General features: G+C 43.6%; 1 protein-coding gene across 1 annotated transcript in view; it reads right to left on the reverse strand.

Moving 5' to 3' along the window:
- Positions 1-14122: 14122 nt before the first annotated feature.
- Positions 14123-22742, reverse strand: part of PIGR (polymeric immunoglobulin receptor) — a 28242-nt gene continuing 19622 nt past the window's right edge. Inside the window, exons 4-11 of the mRNA XM_033152894.1 lie at positions 22284-22613; positions 21063-21386; positions 19014-19328; positions 18127-18265; positions 17298-17416; positions 16394-16522; positions 16180-16235; positions 14123-15376 (exon numbers count right to left, since the gene is read on the reverse strand). Coding sequence (XP_033008785.1) covers positions 15287-15376; positions 16180-16235; positions 16394-16522; positions 17298-17416; positions 18127-18265; positions 19014-19328; positions 21063-21386; positions 22284-22613 — 1502 coding nt within the window. The 3' untranslated portion in view covers positions 14123-15286. The remainder of the gene's footprint in view (positions 15377-16179; positions 16236-16393; positions 16523-17297; positions 17417-18126; positions 18266-19013; positions 19329-21062; positions 21387-22283; positions 22614-22742) is intronic.

Consider the following 22742-nt stretch of genomic DNA (forward strand, 5'->3'; position numbering starts at 1 on the left):
GCCTGCCGCGTAGCAACAAGTCACAACTTGTAAGTTGCGGATAGGCTCTGGTTCAGGTGATAGGTGTGGCACGTGATGTGGCCACGCCTATGGAAATGCAGGATATTCTGGTACAGGAATCCAGGGACTCAGTGGTTTGTCGGTCCCTGAAAGGGGTCCGGCCAGTGGCCGAGTCTCGAGGACATCAGAATGGCTGATTGGCGAACCTTCCATCAGCTGTCCCTGGTGTTCATCCTTGTCTGTCCCATGAACGTGGCTCTGGGACAGGGCTGTCTGCAAGGGTGCAGGGAGATAGTCAAACCAGAACCTATGCAACCACTCACTTGGTTGTAATCAATAAAGTTGTGGCCTAAATTCTGCCAAAAACCAAACCAAATATTTGAGTCATGTGTGAATTTATTTTGGGGAAGGTTAAAGGTCTAAACATGCAATGCTGCCCACCCGAGAGGTGCCAGAACTGAGTTCCAAGCTGAAAAAAGCCCTGGTGTTCCCTTTACATTTGGCCTTTAGGCAATTCAACACTAATGCCACACTGCAGCAGACTAGAGCCAGGTGAATAGACAGCAATTTTGCAAGGATTATCCTGAATGGCCTGATCCTATCAGCTACTCTTAACAGTTCATAATGACTGACATTAACATCTCACTTTCCATATGAGGACACTTGCCATCAGTCCCAGACCCAGTGAATTGCTGTCACGGCAGATGTTTGACCACTGCTTTGCCACTTTGCACTGCCACTACCACACACACAATAACTGCATTGCATAAAACTGTTTAAGCAAAGAGAATGCAAGACATCCTCTGTATTCTATGTTTGCGGTGTTTCTGTCTGTGGAATGTGATGCAATTCTCTCTCACATACAGATACAGTGTGAATGGAAGTGGGGAGGGTAGATAGGTGTTGTCTGGCAATTAATGCAAAGCTGATTTGGCTGAAGTGGTATGTTATTGTGTGCGAGAGATGAAGGTGGCATCAGGCTCCCAACAGTACATTGAGGGATAATTCTTGCAATCTCTGCAATCAGAGTTTTGCTTGTCAACATTGTGCCCCATGCACAATGTCCCAATGGACATAACAATAACATCTATGGATAATAATAGATTTTGGTACAGGCATTCATTGGAGATATTGCAGGTTTAGTCTCAGACCACTGCAATAAAGCAAATATCACAATAAAGTGAGTCACACAATTTTTATTGTTTCCCAGTACATATGAAAGTTATTAAGCCAGGCCCCCTTGGCTGCAGGGGCAGGAATGACTCAAGCCCTATGGACAGAAGAGGGGCAGTGGCAGTGGGCTTCCTTCTCCTAGAAGCAGCCAGGCTTTCTGCAGCTTCACCCACATCCTGATAAGGAGCAATATCTGTGAAACACAATAAATCAAAGTGCAATAAAAACAAGGTATGCCTTTGCCAGGAGCAAGCCAGCAGCCAACTTTAAATTGCTGTAAAACAGCCTCACTGAAGATGCATAGACTACAATATATTAAACAGGAGCACCTGTTTTTATCCCTATGTCAACACAACTTTCAGGAGACCCTGGTGGTGTCAATATGACATAACTGTGATGATGCAAACTTGGACAAATCTACTAACAGTATGAAGAAGTCTGAAGGAAGAAAAAATAAACCAGTAACCTCTCTTTCCTGCCAGGAATTCAGCTTGCTATATATTACATAAAACATGCCAGGAGGCAAAACCAGCATTTCTTGGGTTTGCATCACTCTCTAGCTAAAGACATGTCTCTGCTAGGAGGATTTACAATTTCAGTAATCACTAGCCTGCGATAATCTGATCAGCTGGTAGCATTATAAAGTAATATCAGGAAAAAATGAATTGCTGACTCAGGGGTACTAAGCATGCTGCATGTACTTTCCAAGGAGACAGCCTTCCCGGTCTTCCTCTTGACATCACTATCAGGCACGGCACCTGCAGGGGCCAAAGGGGTTTGAATAAAAGCATAACAGCATGAAAGGAAATCAAGGTATATGATGTGACTTGCCAATATAACTTTGTAAAGCGGGGGCTATTATGCATAATAGAAAATCATTTCCTCTGTTGGAAATGCCAACAGAGTCTGTGTTCTTTTCAAAATATTTTCCCACGTTTTATCATTGTATTGGTCTTCTCTGTTTTTATAGTTGTATATTTTATTGTGAAGGTTGGATAAGAAATTTAATAAATAAATAAAGCCATGCAGTTACTAGTTTGGTTGACCACCTTTGATTCTGAGGTGCTTCCATGCTTCTGCAACATACACAAAGTGCCCCCCCACCTCCACATTGGCTTACTTGACAGCAGTGGGCAGGTTCAGTATTCCAATACATGTTGAACAGTGAGCTGCTGTTTAAATTTCCCACAATGTCCCAGTCATGGCATTGTTCCAGGGCACTGTGGAAATTAAGGTGTCCCCCAGTGTAGGACTGGAAGCTGCCTTCTAAATTTCCTTCAAAGCAACAGAATACTGCTATGGCCAGCACTATTAAGGGGCCCCATTAGCTTTGGGTTCTGCTGAGACAATGGGGCCCTGGCCACACACCAAGGATGCTACATATTGACACGGGATCTTGTTCAGTTGCAGTATAGATTTTGGGCGGGATACTTAAATCACCTGTTTTGCATGCAGAAATCCCTCGTTCAGTTTCTGGCATTTCCAGGTAGGGCTAGAAAAAGAGTAATCTGTGTCATAGAATCATAGAGTTGGAAGAGACCACAAGGGCCATCCAGTCCAACCCCCTGCCAAGCAGGAAACACCATCAAAGCATTCCTGACAGATGGCTGTCAAGCCTCTGCTTAAAGACCTCTAAAGAAGAAGACTCCACCACACTCCTTGGTAGCAAATTCCACTGCCTAACAGCTCTTACTGTCAGGAAGTTCTTCCTAATGTTTAGGTGGAATCTTCTTTCTTGTAGTTTGAATCCATTGCTCCGTGTCCACTTCTCTGGAGCAGCAGAAAACAACCTTTCACTCTCCTCTATATGACATCCTTTTATATATTTGAACATGGCTATCATATCACCCCTTAACCTTCTCTTCTCCAGGCTAAACATTCCCAGCTCCCTAAGCCGTTCCTCATAAGGCATCGTTTCCAAGCCTTTGACCATTTTGGTTGCCCTCCTCTGGACACATTCCAGCTTGTCAGTATCCTTCTTGAACTGTGGTGCCCAGAACTGGACACAGTATTCCAGGTGAGGTCTGACCAGAGCAGAATATAGTGGTACTATTACTTCCCTTGATCTAGACGCTATACTCCTATTGATGCAGCCCAGAATTGCATTGGCTTTTTTAGCTGCTGCATCACACTGTTGACTCATGTCAAGTTTGTGGCCTACCAAGACTCCTAGATCCTTTTCACATGTACTGCTCTCAAGCCAGGTGTCACCCATTCTGTATTTGTGCCTTTCATTTTTTTGCCCAAGTGTAGTACTTTACATTTCTCCTTGTCCAGAATGTATATTCTACCACAGCACCGCAAACGGTGATGCCCAGGCCTGCCATCACAGATCAGCGCCATCAGACAGTTGTTGGTGACCTGAGCCTTCAGGAGGACTCACCTCCAACCCTGCCCCTGAGCCAAAATGTTGATTGCAACAACCCAGGCCCTACCATCGGGCAAAGTGAGACAGTCACATTAGGTGGCAGATGCTGCAGGTCTGAGAGCTGTAGGAAGACCAAGTTTTGTGTGTTACCTGCCCTAAGCCAGCCTCCTGCCCCCGGGTGCCCCATCAGATACTGTCTCATTTACAGTGTTAAAGTAAGATTCAGCTGCCATTCCAGTCAGTTTTTATACACAGATTGGGAAGAGGCACAATCTTATCCTTTGCCTCAGGCAGCAAAAGTTATTGGGCTGGGCCATCCACAGCTGGAAATGACTGCGGCTACTAAGTGATGTTATGTTGAAATCCCAGAGGCACTGTGTGGGGATTTGCCAGCTAGACCAGCATTTTTAAAATAATAAATAAATAAATAAATAAATAAATAAATAAATAAATAATTATTATTATTATGCTTGTTGCAGTGATGGCTTACCATGAGGCTGGGTGCTGCTTCCACTGGGCCCACTTGAAGGAGGGTGCACTGCCACTAAAGAGGGGCCAGCTTGTAGGGGGCACCCTTCCAAAGTTGGCAAATGTCCCAAGTACCGTGTTTCTCATAAAATAAGACACCGTCTTATATATTTTTTTCCCCTCAGCAAAACACAGTATGGCTTATTTTCAGGGGATGTCTTATTTTAACCACGTTGCATTGGTACGCTGTATAGCCACGCCTCTCCAGGCTGTTTTAATGGGAGGTGCCGCGTCACTATGGCTTATTTTCGGGGTATGGCTTATTTTCGGGGAACGGCTTATATTTCGCAAATGCATAGAAATCCTGCTATGGCTTATTTTATGGCCATGTCTTATTTTAGGAGAAACACGGTAGCTCCCCTCCAAGATTAGCCAGGGTCTGTGATGAAACTAGTGCCATCAGGCAGGAAGTTATGCCCTCCTGTCCTGTATAGCTGGAGCACATTGCAGATCGAATGATTGATTGATTGATTGATTGATTGACTGATGTTAAAAGAGATGTAGTGTTAAAGTTTGGATGAGCTCCACCTCTTACACCTTACAGGTAAATTGCAACTTATGTGCATTTAACTTATGTGCATTTACATGCTTGGCTATTCAAAAAACAAAATTCAAAAGGGGAGGAAACTGGGGCAGGCACCGGGGGGGGGGGGCTTTGGCAATCCCCACCCCAGTGTGTTTTGACTATATGCAGTTTTGGCTTTAGGCACTATCCCTGGAACGAAACCCCTGTGTAACTTGAGAGTCGCCTATTTTTTCCTTTTGCCTTCATGTGAAACCGAGAGGCAACTTTTGGCCTCGCCTTGATGTTATTGTAAGGAAGACACAGTAGAAAAAGCTTGGACACAAACAAGGTGTTTCTTCAGTCTCATACTTGTTCCCACAGCTTTGGTTTCTTTCCCTTCCATTTTCCTTTCTCCTTCTTTCAGCTAGGGCCTCTGAGGGTCAAACTTCTGAAAAGCAAAATGTTAAAATCCTTCTGCTAGCAGAGCCAGGAAAAAGTGCTCTGGGGATCAGATTATTCAACAGGAGTAGATGGCCATAGTCACTATCCCACCTCAATGGGAACTTAGCAGCAGTGGTGACTGAGATCCATTGGAACACAGAGGGAGAAGGCAGGGAGCCCAAACAGTAACTGAAACTAGAACCAATGAAAGGCAGGGCCAACTATTTCTAGTTTTGTTCCCATTATTCTCCCTACTGAGTTTTACAAGGGCAACACTGAGACTAAAGAGGAGGAAGCTGTCAGGCAGTCCTAACCCCCTGGACTGGTTGTAAAGAAGAAGCTGGTCAGGTGAGGACTGTCTGAAGGAAGGCTGAGGTTGGTAGAGCAGTCCACCTTTATCCTAATGGATCAGCCACCATTGCTTAGCAGACCAGGACTTTGGAAACACAATCTGATAATTGATTGGAACTAGTGAAAAACATTTCAATTATTTTCAGATCACTATGGAAATCATGCCCTAAGGGCAAAATTGACATTTTAAATAGGCCAGTCTGGTCAAAATAAGTTAGTGAATATTGTGCAATGTTAAATGTATTAAAAATAAGGCAATGTGGGGGTAGCTCATTGTTATGTAGACTTATACACCTATACCCATATCAAGGGGAACTGTTCACGATGACTTTATACTTCCTCTAAAATCAGAGGCAGTAAATTTCCAAATGCCAGATGCTGGGGAACCACAGTAGGAAAGGGAATCTGGTTGGCCACAGTGGCTAATAGGATACCAGACTAGGCAGGCATTTGGTGTGAACCAACAGAGCACTTCCAACATTCTTGTGTTCTTAGTTTCATGCAAGTCTGGAAATCCCTTGTGCTAAAAGAGTTAAATTGATTGCACAACCATAAACTTTTGTTCCTATGGGAGGGTCCCAAGCAAGTTGTAGTCTGTCATAATTGGCTCTTGCCCTGAGGCTGCCACATTTTGTGCCTAGCAATCTCTTCTTATACTTTTAAAAAACCATCCATGAGTGATCTTTACCCCAGAAGAATTGAAGGCAGTTGGAAGCTTTTCCTTTTGTTGCGGCATAAGCAGGAACTTTTCTGGGTGTCATATGATGAGGGTTTGGTGCCTGAAAGCTATTGCTTAAATGAAAAAGCATGTGGCATTTATAATAGGTAAATATCAGTATACTGTGGCTTTTTTGTGGCAGGGACAACTTTATTTTGTATATGTCCTTTTGCTTCTCTTTCCCCTTTCACTTATTTGATGTCAAATTCAGGTCATTCTAACCCCCTCAGAGTTCACTTCTGATGCAAAACTACTTAAATCAGTAAAAATTAGGGCTGCACTGAATGGGCACGATCCAACATTGTGCCAGCAGATGCAACAGGGCTTCCCCTTCTCTCCTCCTGTTACAACCCCCATGTTCTCCCAATGTGCTCCAAAGGTGCCCCAAACCTTTGGAGCACATAAGGAACAAGAGGGTGAAGTTGTTTGCATTAAGCCATTTACTTCATTCACTGTCCCTCAACTCAGATTTTGATGCATCCTTGGGAAGGAATTGTCCAAGTAGCCCAACACAATCACACAGTGTAGTTTAGCACACCTTTTGCAAACATAATCCTATGCAATTTTATTCAGATGTCCTATTGTAAGTTTGGAAAACTCAGCAGTGGCCAGAGGATTGGAGAAGATCAGTCTACACCCCAATCCCAAAGAAGGGCAGTGCCAAAGAATGCTCCAACTGCCGCACAATTGCGCTCATTTCACATGCTAGCAAGGTTATGCTTAAAATTCTACAAGGCAGGCTTAAGCAGTACGTGGACCGAGAACTCCCAGAAGTGCAAGCTGGATTTCGAAGGGGCAGAGGAACCAGAGACCAAATTGCAAACATGCACTGGATTATGGAGAAAGCTAGAGCGTTCCAGAAAAACATCTACTTCTGCTTCATTGACTATGCAAAAGCCTTTGACTGTGTAAACCACAGCAAACTATGGCAAGTTCTTAAAGAAAAGGAGTGCCTGATCACCTCATCTGTCTCCTGAGAAATCTCTATGTGGGACAAGAAGCTACAGTTAGAACTGGATATGGAGCAACTGATTGGTTCAAAATTGGGAAAGGAGTACGACAAGGCTGTGTATTGTCTCCCTTCTTATTTAACTTACCGGTATATGCAGAATTCATCATGCGAAAGGCTGGACTGGATGAATCCCAAGCTGGAATTAAGATTGTCGGAAGAAACATCAACAACCTCAGACATGCAGATGACACAACTTTGATGGCAGAAAGTGAGGAGGAATTAAAGAACCTTTTACTGAGAGTGAAAGAGGAGAGCGCAAAATATGGTCTGAAGCTCAACATAAAAAACTAAGATCATGGCCACTGGTCCCATCACCTCCTAGCAAATAGAAGGGGAAGAAATGGAAGCAGTGAGAGATTTTACTTTCTTGGGCTCCATGATCACTGCAGATGGTGACAGCAGTCACAAATTAAAAGACGCCTGCTTCTTGGGGGGAAAGTGATGACAAACCTAGACAGCATCTTAAAAAGCAGAGACATCACCTTGCTGACAAGGTCCATATAGTTAAAGCTATGGTTTTCCCAGTAGTGATGTATGGAAGTGAGAGCTGGACCATAAAGAAGGCTGATCGCCAAATAATTGATGCTTTTGAATTATGGTGCTGGAGGAGACTCTTGAGAGTCCCGTGGACTGCAAGAAGATCAAACCTATCCATTCTGAAGGAAATCAGCCCTGAGTGCTCACTGGAAGGACAGATCCTGAAGCTGAGGCTTCAATACTTTGGCCACTTCATGAAAAGAGAAGACTCCCTGGAAAAGACCCTGGTGTTGGGAAAGATGGAGGGCACAAGGAGAAGGGGACAACAGAGGACAAGATGGTTGGACAGTGTTCTCAAAGCTACCAACATGAGCCTGACCAAACTGCGGGAGGCAGTGGAAGACAGGAGTGCCTGGTGTGCTCTGGTCCATGGGGTCACGAAGAGTCGGACACAACTAAACAACAACAACAACAACAACCCATTGTAAGAGTGGTTCCTGTTGGCAAACAACTGATGCGAAACAGGTTTTTAGGCTCTGAGCTTCATGCAACTGTTGAAACACAACTGTGATCAAAACTGGTTGTGGTATTCTCTGTATTACAATGGCACACTTTGTAACCACCAAGTCAAATTCAGGTCACCAGCTACATATAGCAGTCTCCTGGTTTGCCACCTGCCTTAACAGAAAGTGATGCAACACCAGAGGTGAGCAGAGAGATGTACACACCTGTTGGGAAACAGGCCACACAAGGAGAAGAACCAGGAACTATCTGGAAAACATCAGGCCTCTGACAATTAACGTACATGAAGATGAGGCAATTGTAGGCTGCTCAAGAGATAACTTCTGAGTGAAAGGAAAATACAAGGAAATGTGGAAGCACCTTAAAATACTCCTGTTCTATTTATAAACCCAATGGAATGTACACCTACGCTACTTTTCTGAAGCCTGGGTGGATCCCAGGAAGTGATTTCATTGTCTAAACTTTAATTTAGAATTGCTGATATTTCTGGCACCCTGAATCACTTTTTATTGATAGAAGAGGAGGAGGAGGAGGAGGAGGAGGAGGAGGAGGAGGAGGAGGAGGAGTTTGGATTTGATATCCCACTTTATCACTACTTTAAGCGGCTAACCAGGGGAGTTCTTAGCCCCTTGGCTGCCCGGGGCGGGAAGCCAAGGGGCACCCCTGGGGGTGGGGCATCGTGGTGCGTGCGAGCGTCATGACGTCATGACGCACGCAACGCCCCGCCCCGGGGGTGCCGGGCGGCGGCTTCGGGAGACTCCCAAAGCCACCACCCGGCGGCGGCACCCCTCTGTGCCGTGGCTGCTCGTGCCTGCAGAAGCAGCCGCTGCACGAAGGGGTGCCGGGTGGTGGATTCGGGAGTCTCTGCGGGCTGCAAAGACTCCTGAATCCGCCGCCCGGGCTCCCTTGGCGGAGCGCAAGTCGGGGCAGGGAGAGGGACGGGCCAGCGAGGAGTCTCGCTGGCCCACCCCTTGCCTCCATGCCGAGCTCCGTCGCTGGAAGAGGGGGACTATTTTCGGCACTGCCGGGGCGGAGCCGCAGGGGCAGCCAGCGAGGGGGGGTGACACCCCGGCAGTGCCAAAAATAGCCTTTAAAAAATATATATAAATCCAGGGGCGGGGCCAGCGCCCAAAGTGTCACCCTCAGCAGGGACGCTGACCAGGGGCCCCGTCCCCTCCGCCCCCCTTGCTATGCCCCTGCGGCTAACAATCTCCTTTTCCCTTCCAACCTCTGTGAGGTGAGTGAGACTGAGAGACTTCACAGAAGTGTGCATGCACACGAAAGCTCATACCAATAACAAACTTAGTTGGTCTCTAAGGTGCTACTGGAAGGATTTTTTTTATTTTGTTTTTTATTTTGTTTTGACTACGGCAGACCAACACGGCTACCTACCTGTAACTAGACTTCAGAGAAGTGTGACTAGCCCAAGATCACCCAGCAGCTGCATGTGGAGGAACGAGGAATCAAACTTGGTTCACCAGATTATGAGTCCACCACTCTTAACCACTACACTACAGCCAGTGTGGTGTAGTGGTTAAGAGCAGTAGACTCATAATCTGGGGGACCGGGTTCGTGTCTCCGCTCCTCCACATGTAGCTGCTGGGTGACCTTGGGCTAGTCACACTTCTCTGAAGTCTCTCAGCCCCACTCACCTCACAGAGTGTTTGTTGTGGGTGAGGAAGGGAAAGGAGAATGTTAGCCGCTTTGAGACTCCTTCGGGTAGTGATAAAGCGGGGTATCAAATCCAAACTACTCCTCGTCCTCGTCCTCGTCCTCGTCCTCCTCCTCCTCCTCCTCCTCCTCCTCTTCTGTTCAGGTTCTGTTTCAAGCCAGCTCTACACAAATTGTCTCTGCAGACTGTTTTAAGAGGCTATGGTCAATGCACAATACGCCTGCTGAAAGATCAAAAATGCACCTCCACTTCACTGCCTTTCTCTAGCATATTGTTTTAATTATTCAGAACAAATCTAGTGCAATAATCTTTTGTGTGAGCTGTACAGTGCACAGAATTTGGCTTGCTGAGTTGAGGAAATTTTGCTTTTGACTTGGAACATATTGCTACAGTTGCTACACTTCTCTGAGCAGTGAGAAGTTCCCAGGCATAGTGCTTACCCATGTTTGAGGAGGTCACTCGTGGCTGGTAAATTACAAATACTCAGGCTAATGAGAGCTGGACGAGCAGCTTAACACTCCAATAGTCACCATGAAATGAAATATATGCTTTTAAAAACAGTCCCACCAAGTAGCCAAAGACCAGCTCTATCTCACCACAGCTCTCCAGAAAGAGACAGTGACCATGCCAGAATATTATTTTACAGAACTCAAACTCACTTCTCTCCGTGTCTCTCTTTGTCCATTCTTACCTCTGCCTCACATTGCAGAATTAACACTTCTTATCAGGTCCAAGACTTTGGCCAGATATTGCCTGACATCAATTTGTAGTAATAGTCCTATTCACCCAGATCTCTTTGAAAACCCTGTAATAGTCTATAAATAGTGACACTCTGAAAAAGAATGTTCCTGGGCTTTCACATGTTTTTGACCCAGATACAAGGTGGGGTTTTTTTCTGTGTAGGATGCTGCTGGCTTCTTACTGCTATACTATAAGGAGACTTAGCAGCTGGGAACATTCTACACCTCTCAGTGGTGAGTGGTGGAATTTACAGCCTGTGCTAATCTGAGATCTAAAATCAATCCTTTAAGTAGTCTCTGTCCGTGGCAGCAGTGGCGTAGCAAGGGAGGTGAATTGGGGGTGGGGCGCCCCGGATGGGGTGCCGGGTGGCCGCTTGAGAGTCCGGGCGGACTGCGCATGTCCGCAGCAGCCCACAGGACTGCGCATGTGCGGACATGCACAGTCTGCCCAGGCTGCTGTGGACATGCGCAGTCCGCCTGGGCTGTGCTCTGTAGCACATGCGTCATGACGTCATGATGCATACGATACAGAGCGAAGCCCCACCCCCAGGGGGTGCCATTTGGCTTGCCGCCCCTGGCAGCCAAGCGGCTTGGTACGCCTCTGTGTGGCATATATTTGCCTAAGGGGATTAGGAGGGAACATAGTGGCATGCAACCTCTCTTGAGAAGCACTGTTTAAAGGCGGTGTATTGATACCGTAAACACATACATAAAACCCAAGCAGGAATTCATCTGGGTCAACAATCTGGATTAAGACTGAAGGACGTCTAAGCAAGCACACATAGGATTGGGATATGTCTTCAGATGAGCAGACAGAGCAAGTGTGCACTTCATAAATGATGTATAAATTGACTCAATTTTTATTTTGAAACTAATAGTTTTGGAAGGAATTATATGTCTTGAAACATCCAAATATTGTAATAAGAAGACTCACATTTATATAGTACTTTCTGTTATTGTATGTATCTAGCCTGAGTTAGGTGATCAGTTTACTACTCCCCACCACCACCTGTGAAGCAGGGAGGGGAGGCTTGGGAAGATGGATAAATCTAACTTTTGTCTTCTAGTCCTAAGCATCTGACTGGTGATATGCAGTATAGCAGGATATTCTTCCCTCGCCAGATTACTCTTTTTCCTCAGAATAGCTTGCCAAGGAGAATCTGGGGATCCCAGAAACTTAGGATCAGCCCATAAAAACAACTCTGTAGTAGCCGGGACCTTGGGATCTGTCAGGAGACAGGCAGGGATCCCACCCTGCAAAATGGGACCTTGGCCTCTGAAGAAGAGGCAGAACAGCTCCCAGGAGCAGCAGTGCCTCCAAGGGCCAAGCGGTGGTTCCAAGGGAGTGGTTTGTGCATACAGTACATGTTTTTGTGTATACATGCCATCCCCAGACTGCAACCCCAGTGCAATTGTACTGTACTATAATGCCAGGGCCAATCTGGTGCTCCTGACAGTGTATGCAGACAGTCCCAGCCTTATTGCCACCTGATTCTTCCCCAGCACTGCCTGAAAAAGCTACAGCAACGGTGGTGTCAGATGGGTGGCTGCTACTTGTACAGAGTACCTAACAGGGCAGTTTCCCTCCCTTGCCAGGACCACAATATACTTCCTCTGCCTGTCTCAGTTTCCCTCATGACCACACCATCTCCCACCTCCTTGCCTTGGTTTCCCTCAACAAGTTCACAAGGTGTACTTTCCTCCTCAGCCTCCAACCTACATAAAGGTCACAATATCCCCGCCCCCTTGCAGACCACCTTCTCTTCCACCTGCAGCTTCCCACCAAAAGTCCCCCCCTCCTGTCAGAAAAGCATCCCCAGTGCCAGGAAGAGAGAGCAGGATGAGTACACCTCCAATCATTCTTAGTCTGTGTGCCTCTTGCACCCCCTCCTGGCTTAAACTGTCATCACCCCATTACAACTGACAAGTACAAATATTAGAGACGCTGTCTCAATCTTTTATAGCAGCTTTGGTATTCACTTCTGTAGACTGTGACCTTATGTTGTCCGTGAGTCAGCTAAATCATATCCCATCATTATAATGAGAAACTGGAGCAGTAGGTTCATGGTTTATAGGCAGAAAATTATTCAACTGGATGATTTGAAACTTGGCAGTGTAAGAGAGGGGCAGGTTTGAGAATGGTCCATTGGTGTATTTGAGGTAGAAAAGGGGCTTATATTGAAGAAGTTTTATGAGAGACTTTGGCATAGACTGTCGTGGTTTTCTAGAAAGATTTCATAAGAACAGCCTGGTGAATCAGGCCAATAACCAATGTAGTTCAGTGTCCTGTTCTCACAGCAGCCAACCACCGAAGTAGAAGAAGAAGAAGAAGAGTTTGGATTTGATATCCCACTTTATCACTACCCGAAGGAGTCTCAAAGTGGCTAACATTCTCCTTTCCCTTCCTCCCCCACAACAAACACTCTGTGAGGTGAGTGGGGCTGAGAGACTTCAGAGAAGTGTGACTGGCCCAAGGTCACCCAGCAGCTGCATGTGGAGGAGTGGAGACGCGAACCCGGTTCCCCAGATAACGAGTCTGCCGCTCTTAACCACTACACCACACTGGCTCTCTGCAAGCATCTGCTTTGATCTAAAATTGATAAAATGAGGAAACGGGGGAATTGAACTCATGGAATAGACATTCACCAAATGTCAGCAAAAATAACTTGAGAATTCCCCCCACTTCTTTTCGGTTCTAATGCATAGAAACTGAAATTCTGTCCAAATGAATACAATTGGAGGAACTGTAGCATCATATCTACTGATTGTATCAGACGATATGATGTAATATAATTAACAGACTTGGCAAATCAGATTGTCCAGAAGTTAGTACTGTATTTAAATGATTACGTATTTTGATTTATTTGATGGCTTTTCTAGAAACAAACCATTGGTGTGATATTTGAGGAAGAGTGTGCTAGTCTCCTGTAGCTACCTTGCAGGAATAAAAATGCTGGTCAATCGATGCATTAGCACCAACCACATAGGAATATTTCAGCTGGGATTGGCATCCTTTGCCCAGATGGGATGATGAACCAACCTAGTCAGATGTTCTATTCATTATGTAGCCTGTAGATCTAGTTGTGCAACTTGACTCCTTTGTGTAAACAAAACCAAGTAGAAGGAAGGAGAACAAGACCAATTTCACAAAATAGATATAGTACTATAGCCTTGCAGTGTGATCAAAGGTTTAAACTCTATCACTATGTAATATATGAGGCACAGCAAATGAGCCATTCTGTATCTGTAACTATCATACCACTGCCATGCCCATGAAACAAAGGTGCTTGTCCGCACCCTCAAGCCCTTTTATTCTTACCAAAGCAAATTTTACGCCCCCCCCCCCAACCCGGTGATTTGGTTCCTATTGAAATGGCCACAGATAAAAAAAGATGAACAAAAGAGTGGTTACCAGATGCTCAACACATGACTCCAGTTTGCTCTATCAAGTGTGTAACAGAACTATGTTGCATTTGCTATTCAGGGGTGTCTCCCTGATGTAAAATGGAAACACTTCACCCAGTAATGGATACATATATTCAGATCTTGACAACGTGGTTCTCTCTCAAAATCATGAGTTCTCTCTCAAAATCAGCAACAAACTCAACTTCCAAATTCACATTCAGGATATTTTTATGTCAGAATACACTGCTCAAAAACATTGCATACAAATAACTATAAAGTCACTGATTCCAGATGATTATAGACTACAGCGTCAGGCTCACAAACAAACAAAAATAATCTTTTTTATGTTTTGCATTTACTGAATTAATTTTTAAATGATTATTTTTCTCATTATCCAGAGTCCATCAACAGCAAAATCCAGCTGTTGTTTTTGTATACAGATGGACACAGCATTTGTATAAAGTTTCCAAATCAATACCTCTTAATTTAAAATGTTTCAGCGTTTCACACATATAATCAGGTACAGAATCATAGTTCCACCCCCATCCTCCCCATCCCTTTCCTTCTATTCATGATTGCATGATTATGTGATCCTAGTTTCATTTCTTTTCTGATTATTGCTTCATTTTGTTTTGTTTTACATTTTCTCAATAAAATTGCATGAAATGAAAATCTCTAAAATGCGGTGGAGTGGAAAGAGGGTGGGGGGCTTCCACAGCACACATTTAAAGCACCATTGTACTATTTTAACAGTCGTAAAGACTCATGGGAAATGCAGTTTGTTGAGGGTCCTGGGAAATGCCGCTCTGCAAGGTCAGCACCCATAACAAAATACAGTTTCCATGACTTTTAAAGTGGTATAATAGTGCTTTAAATGTTTTGTGTGGGTGTGATGAGAGAAAGAAGATAAATCAATCAATCAATCAATCAATCAGGTACAGATTTGTAGGGGATCGAATTCAACACCAGGCTTCATCCAGGAAATCCAGAGCTACAGCACCTCCAACAGTTGACTGTCCAGCCTGTGCTTGAGGACTTCCAGTAAGGGAGAGTCCCACCACCCCTCTAGGTAGTTGCTTCCATTGTTTAACTGCTCTTACCATCAGTACATTTCTCCTAAATCACAAAACTTTATTACTTTGATTTATATAACTTTGAAATGAAACTATTGACCCTTAAAGGAGTATATGTTGATCAAGAAATATTGTATAGTATGTGGCAAAACTGAGACAATTTGGGGAAATGTTAGCATCTCAGCATTGCTCGCTATTCACTTATTCTAATCACAGGCTGTCTTTAGTCATTATTGCATAACTGGCTTCCACCAATCTTCCAAAGCATTTGCAGTGAAACTCTTCAGCCATCTGCAAAGCTCTATTGTTCCTGGTCGCTTCTTGCATGGGTCTTGTTGCCTTCATTCAGCAAGACTGTGGTATAAGCCATCTCAATTTCCTCCGTGGAGCCCTGAAAGAACAAACAGAAACCCCAGTACTATTTTAATTTGGTCCATGTGACAAAATGGCCGCTTCCTGAGAGAGAACTCCAGTTGTGAGGCACTCAGAGATACCTTAGATGTCTGCATCAAAGAAGCAGCTGTTCATGATTTGCACCCCTGCATGATCAGTAATGTGGAAGCCCACATGCACACAGATTCTCACACACTATGTTTAGTGCAGGCATCCATACCAATGCGTGGCCATCCAGGGGTGAGGCCAGCAGGGTTTCCAGCATTCCCTGGGGCACCCTTTCATGTGATGCACACATGAAGGCAGCTAGTTTAAGCTTACCAGGCGTCCCCGTTTCCCGGGGACAGTCCCCAGATTTACAAATCAGTACCCTGACAAAATCCATCTATTTAGTAGGAAGTTTAAAAGTGTCCCTGGATTCAATGAAATAAATCTGGTAACCTTAAGCTAGTTTACTGTCTGCAACAGTCTATACCATTTTTCATCCATGATAAAGGGGCTAGGAAACTGAAACGTAAATTTAAACAACAGTTAATCTGAAACTACAATCAACAGACAACAAAAGAAAAGAAAATAGACGTTTTAAAAAATGGAAGAGAAATAACAAATCAAACTAGCTGAAGGTTTATGCATCCTTCTGAAAGGAAGAGAATGAGTGTGACAGTTAGGGGAAAACTGCCCCGCAAAGTCATTGCTTAATACAGTAACATGCAAAGAACACTAGAAGCAGGCTTTTTCCCTGCTTCGTAACTGGGATTACCAAGGGACTATTACAGTCCTGTTAATCTAGCTCACTCTTACCCTCTTTGTCTTCTTTGGTTTACCAGTCTCCTTAGGACTGCCACTGGTTATATTCTCTGTAAAGAATGAGAGATGTTAAGGGGCTGAACATTAAAATAATACACAATAATTCTTCCATGAATACACAACTTTCTTAAATGAATTACTATATTGCATTGTCTCTCCCCATAAACACCTAGTTGTAGCTAGAGTAAATGTTATACAAGGGTCTTACCATCCATCGTCCCTAATTGGGTCTCATTAGCATCTTCCATGCATACATTGTCCTTTGCTCCGTACTGTCTCACATTCTCAAATTCTGCCAAGCTGATGTTTGTCCTGTAGCTTCCAACTGAGACCAAATCTGTAGAAAGGAGACGGGAAATGCAATGCAGTTCTTCAGCCACATAATGTGAACAAAAAATGCATAAATTGTGCATATAAATACATATACTGGTGAAAATAATGCATTATATCAGAAAAGCATACATAGTAGGAGAAATCTGCACAAAAAATGCTGATGGATTTTCATGAGGACTTTTTTTTTTAAAAAAAAATGCAAACTGATGTAGAAATGTGGATAACTGAACTTAAGACTGGAAAAAATGAGACATGGAGAGAGAAATATTGAGACATATCCACCCATCTCAAATTCTGAAGTAAGGTCCTCTTCATTCATTGCAGCTACAAAGGAAGAAAGCATAGGATTGCAGCCAGAGAAAATATTTGTGGGTCTCTCATCAGGCTAACAGGTAGAATTAGTGATTGTGCTGCTGTGCCACCCATGTGAATACTTCATACCAGGACCATTACACTCTTATTTTTAACCGTGATCCAGAAGACAAAAGGACGCCAGTATAGCTTCATAGAGTATATGAGCCTTCAAGTGCATCTGGGCATGCATGGCATGTGAGTTGTTTCTAACAGGAGTTAAGAGACAAAGAGAGATCCCAAGGCAACATGAACCCAAGGGAAATGTTTCTGAAGTTCACCTCGCTAAAGTTCACAATATATTGTTTGGGAAGTGATAATTCAAGTGCTCAAATTATAACAAAATTAAAATTATAACTCAAATTATAACAAAAAGTACATAAATTTAAAATTATATTCCACACAGACTAGAACTTGTATAGATTCACCTGAATGCTTGAAAACCTTGCGCTTCACAATAATACCAATTGCGACAAGAAGCAGAAACACAACTCCAAGGGGGACTAAAATGGAGACAAGAACTGAGGAATTTTTGCTATCTTCAGGGCTGAAAGAGAAGTTGAATTTAGAATGCATAGCCGGTGTATACAAATTTTAGGAAATAAATAAACTTGCCTAAATATTCTGTTGACATGGTCAAGCGTTTCGTATATTCTTATGATATTTTAAAGACTTCAGGTACATTCCCAGAATCTATTAGTATTAGGAGCAAACTTTGCATGCTTATGGTAGCTCCATGACTTTTTCAACATGGAAGAGCCCCAATCACACAGAAAGAGGGAGGGAGGTCTAATTTTGAAAGCAAAGAAACATGCAGGTGAGAAATAGAGGACCCTTCTCCTACCCTTCTGCTTATCTTTCCTCAGCTCAAGCCCTTTTCTCTGACAAGGAGAAAAATGTCTGGGGAGAAAAGCTGCAGGGAGGTAGATCACAGGAAGGGGGTGAGAATTGGCTCTGCATTCTTCCCCTGTGTGTTCTTCTTGTATTTCAAATTGGACTATTTTTACACAAAGGGGAGCAGGCCTGGCCCTCAGAAAGTGCTCAAAATGTATCTGATAAATTCAGTAACAAAATGTGACTTGCTTCTTCTTTTAAATCCCCTTGCTTCCATAGCTGTCAAGTTCTCCCTTATTTTAAGGGAAATTCCATTATGCCAAATAGGCTTCCTCATGAGAAAAGGTAAAACTTGACAGCTATGCTTGCTTCTCCTTATACAAGCACTCACACATCATCCTTAAGGCTTTTACAGTGGCTCACCTGTCTACTGGGCTTCCAACTCCAGTTGCCTCCTTAGCTTCATTTAAGGGAAGGCCCCTGCTTCTAGGGTTGACTTTAGGAATTATAACATCACTGGGTTCTTTGTCGGGACTGGAATCTTCTTTAGGGTTTTGAAACACTATTTAGGCATGTTTGGGAATTTCGTATCAAGCAACATATAAGAAAACAAAAAGCAGACAAGAAATAAAATAGTCAGTACCTTATGATAATGGTTGTATCTTGGCTTATTGCTTGCACACAGACCCCCTTCATTCCTGGCCTATTATTCACAATAAAACCAAGAATGCTTTAATTAACTATAGTTTCTCATTAAAAAAAAAGGTTTACTACCTTAGAAATGGATATTAAACCAAGATATTAAACCAAGCCGTGGTTTAAGATCCTGGGTGAAAGATTCCTGCTTTAGACAAAATGGGAAGCTGTTGTAAACTAACATTAATTATTGGCAAAGGAAGGGCCAAGGGCTCTATGCAGAGGCTAAAAGAGCATGCATGCCTCAGTAATCCACAATAATCTGTTGTGTGGGAGTGCCTTTAAATGCTCCTGTGTTTAATTGTTGCCAATCTGTGTTACTTGCAGAATCAAATTATAGAAAAAGTAGCTTCTGAATTGTTTAATTGAGTGGTTTAAAAATGAATTATGGCACTCTAGCAAACCAGGAGCGTAGCTAAATCATGTCATCCATGAAAGGCAAAGACCTACAAGCGTGAATCTGCTCCATAACTTGAGAGTGGACAGCTCTTGAAGTGCTCACTAATTATAATGTGTCAAGATTTGGAAGCAGCCCATAATAGGCCTGGTCAAATGTGGACAGTACAGGATATGAAACCTACTGTGTTGTCCCTCAGATCAGAACTGAAGCTCACCTTCTTGCACTTCCAGATGCATTGCAGTTGTTTCTGCATAGTGACCTCCACGTCTGACTCCACACCAATACCACCCTTGATCTGTTTGTGACACTTGGTCAAAGTTCAGCGACAAAATTCTATTGGCTGCATCACAGTTAACCACCAAGCCATTTTCATTTTGGGTGGATAAGACGAGGGGTTCACATCCAGTATTCTTCCACTTGCACCAATACTTCTCATAATCAGCATATTCACATGTGTAAGAGCATGATAGTTTCAGTGGGGCACCAATAACAGCATTGATATCATTATCTATTACTAAACTGGGTTTCCCTGTTTCAAAAGAGGGAAAGCATTAGAAGAAAATAGGCAATCAGTAAATCACTTTAAATCAAAGACAGAGAGCCTAATTTTAGCATTATAAATGAAATAGTTGGTATACAATATATCACATCACACACACCGTAACTGGACCAGACTAGACCTTCCTAAGCACATATTCATGTGACAAATAGAATGCATGAACAAGGCAATTATAGATAGTATTTGCTGCAGAAAACCCAAGTAGAATGTACTTTGGATTTTTCCCTTTCAACGGAAATATAAAAGGCATAGTAGGAATCGAAATGAAACCTCCAAACCCTAGGTTTATAGGCCTATGATGTGGCAGGGCCTGCTGGCTGATAATGAGCTTCAAAGGCAATGTATATGCCATACCTTTAAAGTTCCTTCAAAGCATGCACACTCCCCAAATAGAATAATGGGAATGGGAATTGTAGCTCTATAAGGGGTAAACTACTGTCCCAAGGATTCTGCACAGGGGGAAATGTGTTTTTAATGTGCTTCAAATATATGATGTATAGACAGTGGCGGAGCAAGCCAATCAAATGCCTGGGGTGGCGCACATGTCCTGCACCCAGGGGCGGGGCTAGCCGACCGTGGGACAGGGCCAACCGCCCGCGGGTGGGGCAAGCTGGGGCAGGAAGCTCCGTGGGGCCTCCGAGGAGTCTGCCTGCCTCCTCCCACTTAGCCGCCCTACAGCTGAAGGGGAGGTGGCGGGCAGACCCTTTGGGGCAGCACAGAACCTGTGGGCACCCAAGTCATTCCCAGGAGAGACGGGTGGCTTGGGCACGCTGCAGGCCCTGCGGTGAGTGCCATCTGGCATTTTGTCACCCCCCCTTAGTAGTGACACTCGAGGCGGTGTCACTACTAAGCTTCTTAAGAAATTAGCAGATGAAATTAACAAGCTATCTAGTGGAATGGCTGCACTGGGTATACATTTCCTGTAAAAGAAAGAAGTGGAGGAGGAGTATAACAATGGCAGTTCTGGACAAGCAGTTATCAGAGCAGTCCTATCTCTTCAAGGAGGTAACCAACAGCAACAATAAAACCAGGAAGTAGAGTTAGTGATTAAATTTCAAAATTGGATAGCATATCTTTGCCTTATTTTCTTTAGCAGAATCTGCAAAGAATTGCTATTCTGAATGTACCCTAATAAGGACGTGTAGACAGCCAGATCCACAAATGAGTTTGCACTTTTTCTTAGTGTAAACAACCATTGTGAGAATAATCTGACAAGGATCAATACCCCAGTGGGTTGGGAAGCACAGTCTGACCCATCCCACCCACCCACTGCAATCTATCCATCTACCCACCTCCCACACTCTATGTAGGATTTCCACTGCAAGAAAGTTCCCATTATCACTAATGCAAATGGGGGAGTGTTGTTTTCACTGGGGTCTCAGGGAAGAAGTTACATTCTTCTTCCCAAACCCTACCTGATTGAACCAATCCTGCTCTCTCCCCCAGTGAATATTGCCCCTTTTTTACAAATCAAAAACAAGACTGGATGTTTTATGCGATAATGCATTTCATATCATATCCAGCTTGCTCCTGTCTGGATTATTCTCATTATCTGCAACAAAGTCCCTTTGAAAAACAAGTATAATATTTAGGACTGATTCAGTTTGATCCTGCTGTGCTGTATCAGCTTAGGCTCTGCAACACTGAACAAAAGAGGCATACAGTTCTGCTGAGAAGCACATTAGAAGAAGCATGGTCTGTTACCTTCTACAATCTTCAGCTCTGTTGCTGACCTTCTTTCCTCTTTTCCATCTACTACACACCAGTAGAACCCTGCATCTTTCTCATTCAGTTGGTTCAACAGGATGGTGAATGTTCCATTTTCTGGGTTATCATGCATCACTATTCTTCCCTCATAGGAATCCATCACATACCCAAAGTCATTTATTAATGGAGTGCATCTGTTTTTTTCTAACTTGCACCACTGTTTGCGTGTATAATTCCCTTTTGGATCATAATGGCATTCAACAGACACTGATCCACCTTGGACTCCTCTTGCTACAGGTTGTCCTTTGGGCACCAAAGCCCCTGGAAAAAGAAAAGGCATGAAATTATATCGTTGCTGTTGTTGTTAATTTCATTTCTATAATTCTTTATGCATTTAAGAAAAAAATATCTTAAAGCAGTTCACATTAAAATATCAAACAAAACAATATAGAATAAAGCATTATGGAATAAAGTCAAGTGTACATTCAAAGCAACATCATTAATGGGAAACTGAAATATTATTTTCAAAATAAAACATTACAAAAGTGGTCAACTACAGAAGCCATGTTTAACAACATTTAGTATACTAATTACACCATGCTCCAAATCCCCAGATGATAGCTCCAAATGGTTTCATAGAGATGTTATAATATAGTAGACAGAATGGATCCTTTTTGGGATCCCACAGCCCAAAAGCCATGGAGCCAAGAAACATTCTCCTAGTACTGTAGTACTTCTGCAGATAGGAGCAGAACCACTGTAATACAATTCTCACTTCCTTGAGTTGCTCCCGATGAACACCATAGACAGAGGTATCAAAAGCCACGGAGATGTCAAGGAAACCAACAGGATCACATTTCCTACTGCTTCGGTGCTGAAACTGGGTTTGAAACCAGACTGGGATGTATCTAAATAATCTGCTTCTTCCAGACATACCCGTAGCTAGTTGGCAACTACCTTCTCAATCACCTTGCCCAGTAAAGGAATATTAGAGACTGGATCGTAGTTTTCTAAAACTTCTGGATCCAGAGAGGACCTCTTCAAGAGGGGCCTCCTTCAAGGCAGTGGGCATAACATCCTCCCACAGTGAGACATTGTCCACTCCCTAGAGCCATCCAGTCAATTCCCTCCTCCTAGATTTTATAAGACACAATAGGCACATTAAGAGGGCACATTGTTTGCATTTAGGACTGCAAAAACTCCCAGCCCATTACCCACCTTCATAGACATGTAGATCCAGTTCCTTGGATTCTCCCCCTGCCCCATAGATCCCAGCTCCACAGAGATATGACCCTGAATCTTTCTTCTTTAACTGGGTCATAAAGATACTGAATGATCCAGGAGTCCCGAGAAAGGTCAGCATAACTCTTCCTTCATAGGCTGGGTCAATTTTTCCATACGAGTCAATAACAGTGTAGCAATCATTCTTTGACATCTTGCACAGGTACTTCCGAGCACTTGCATATTGTGCACCCAAGTCACAGTTCATAGTCACTGATCCATGCTGCTCAACATAAATGAGTTGAGCTTCATCAGGAATTGTTGAATCTATAGTAAGGAGACATAGCTTTACCAGTTCTCCATCTTCCATTTTACAATCTCATGTTGTTCTGCATTGCACTATGTATTGCTCCATGGTTCTACAACTTATGACTTCCTACATTTCTTCTATTAGCT

Source organism: Lacerta agilis, chromosome 6, assembly GCF_009819535.1.
Source record: "Lacerta agilis isolate rLacAgi1 chromosome 6, rLacAgi1.pri, whole genome shotgun sequence".
In the NCBI taxonomy this organism is placed as follows: Eukaryota; Metazoa; Chordata; class Lepidosauria; order Squamata; family Lacertidae; genus Lacerta; species Lacerta agilis.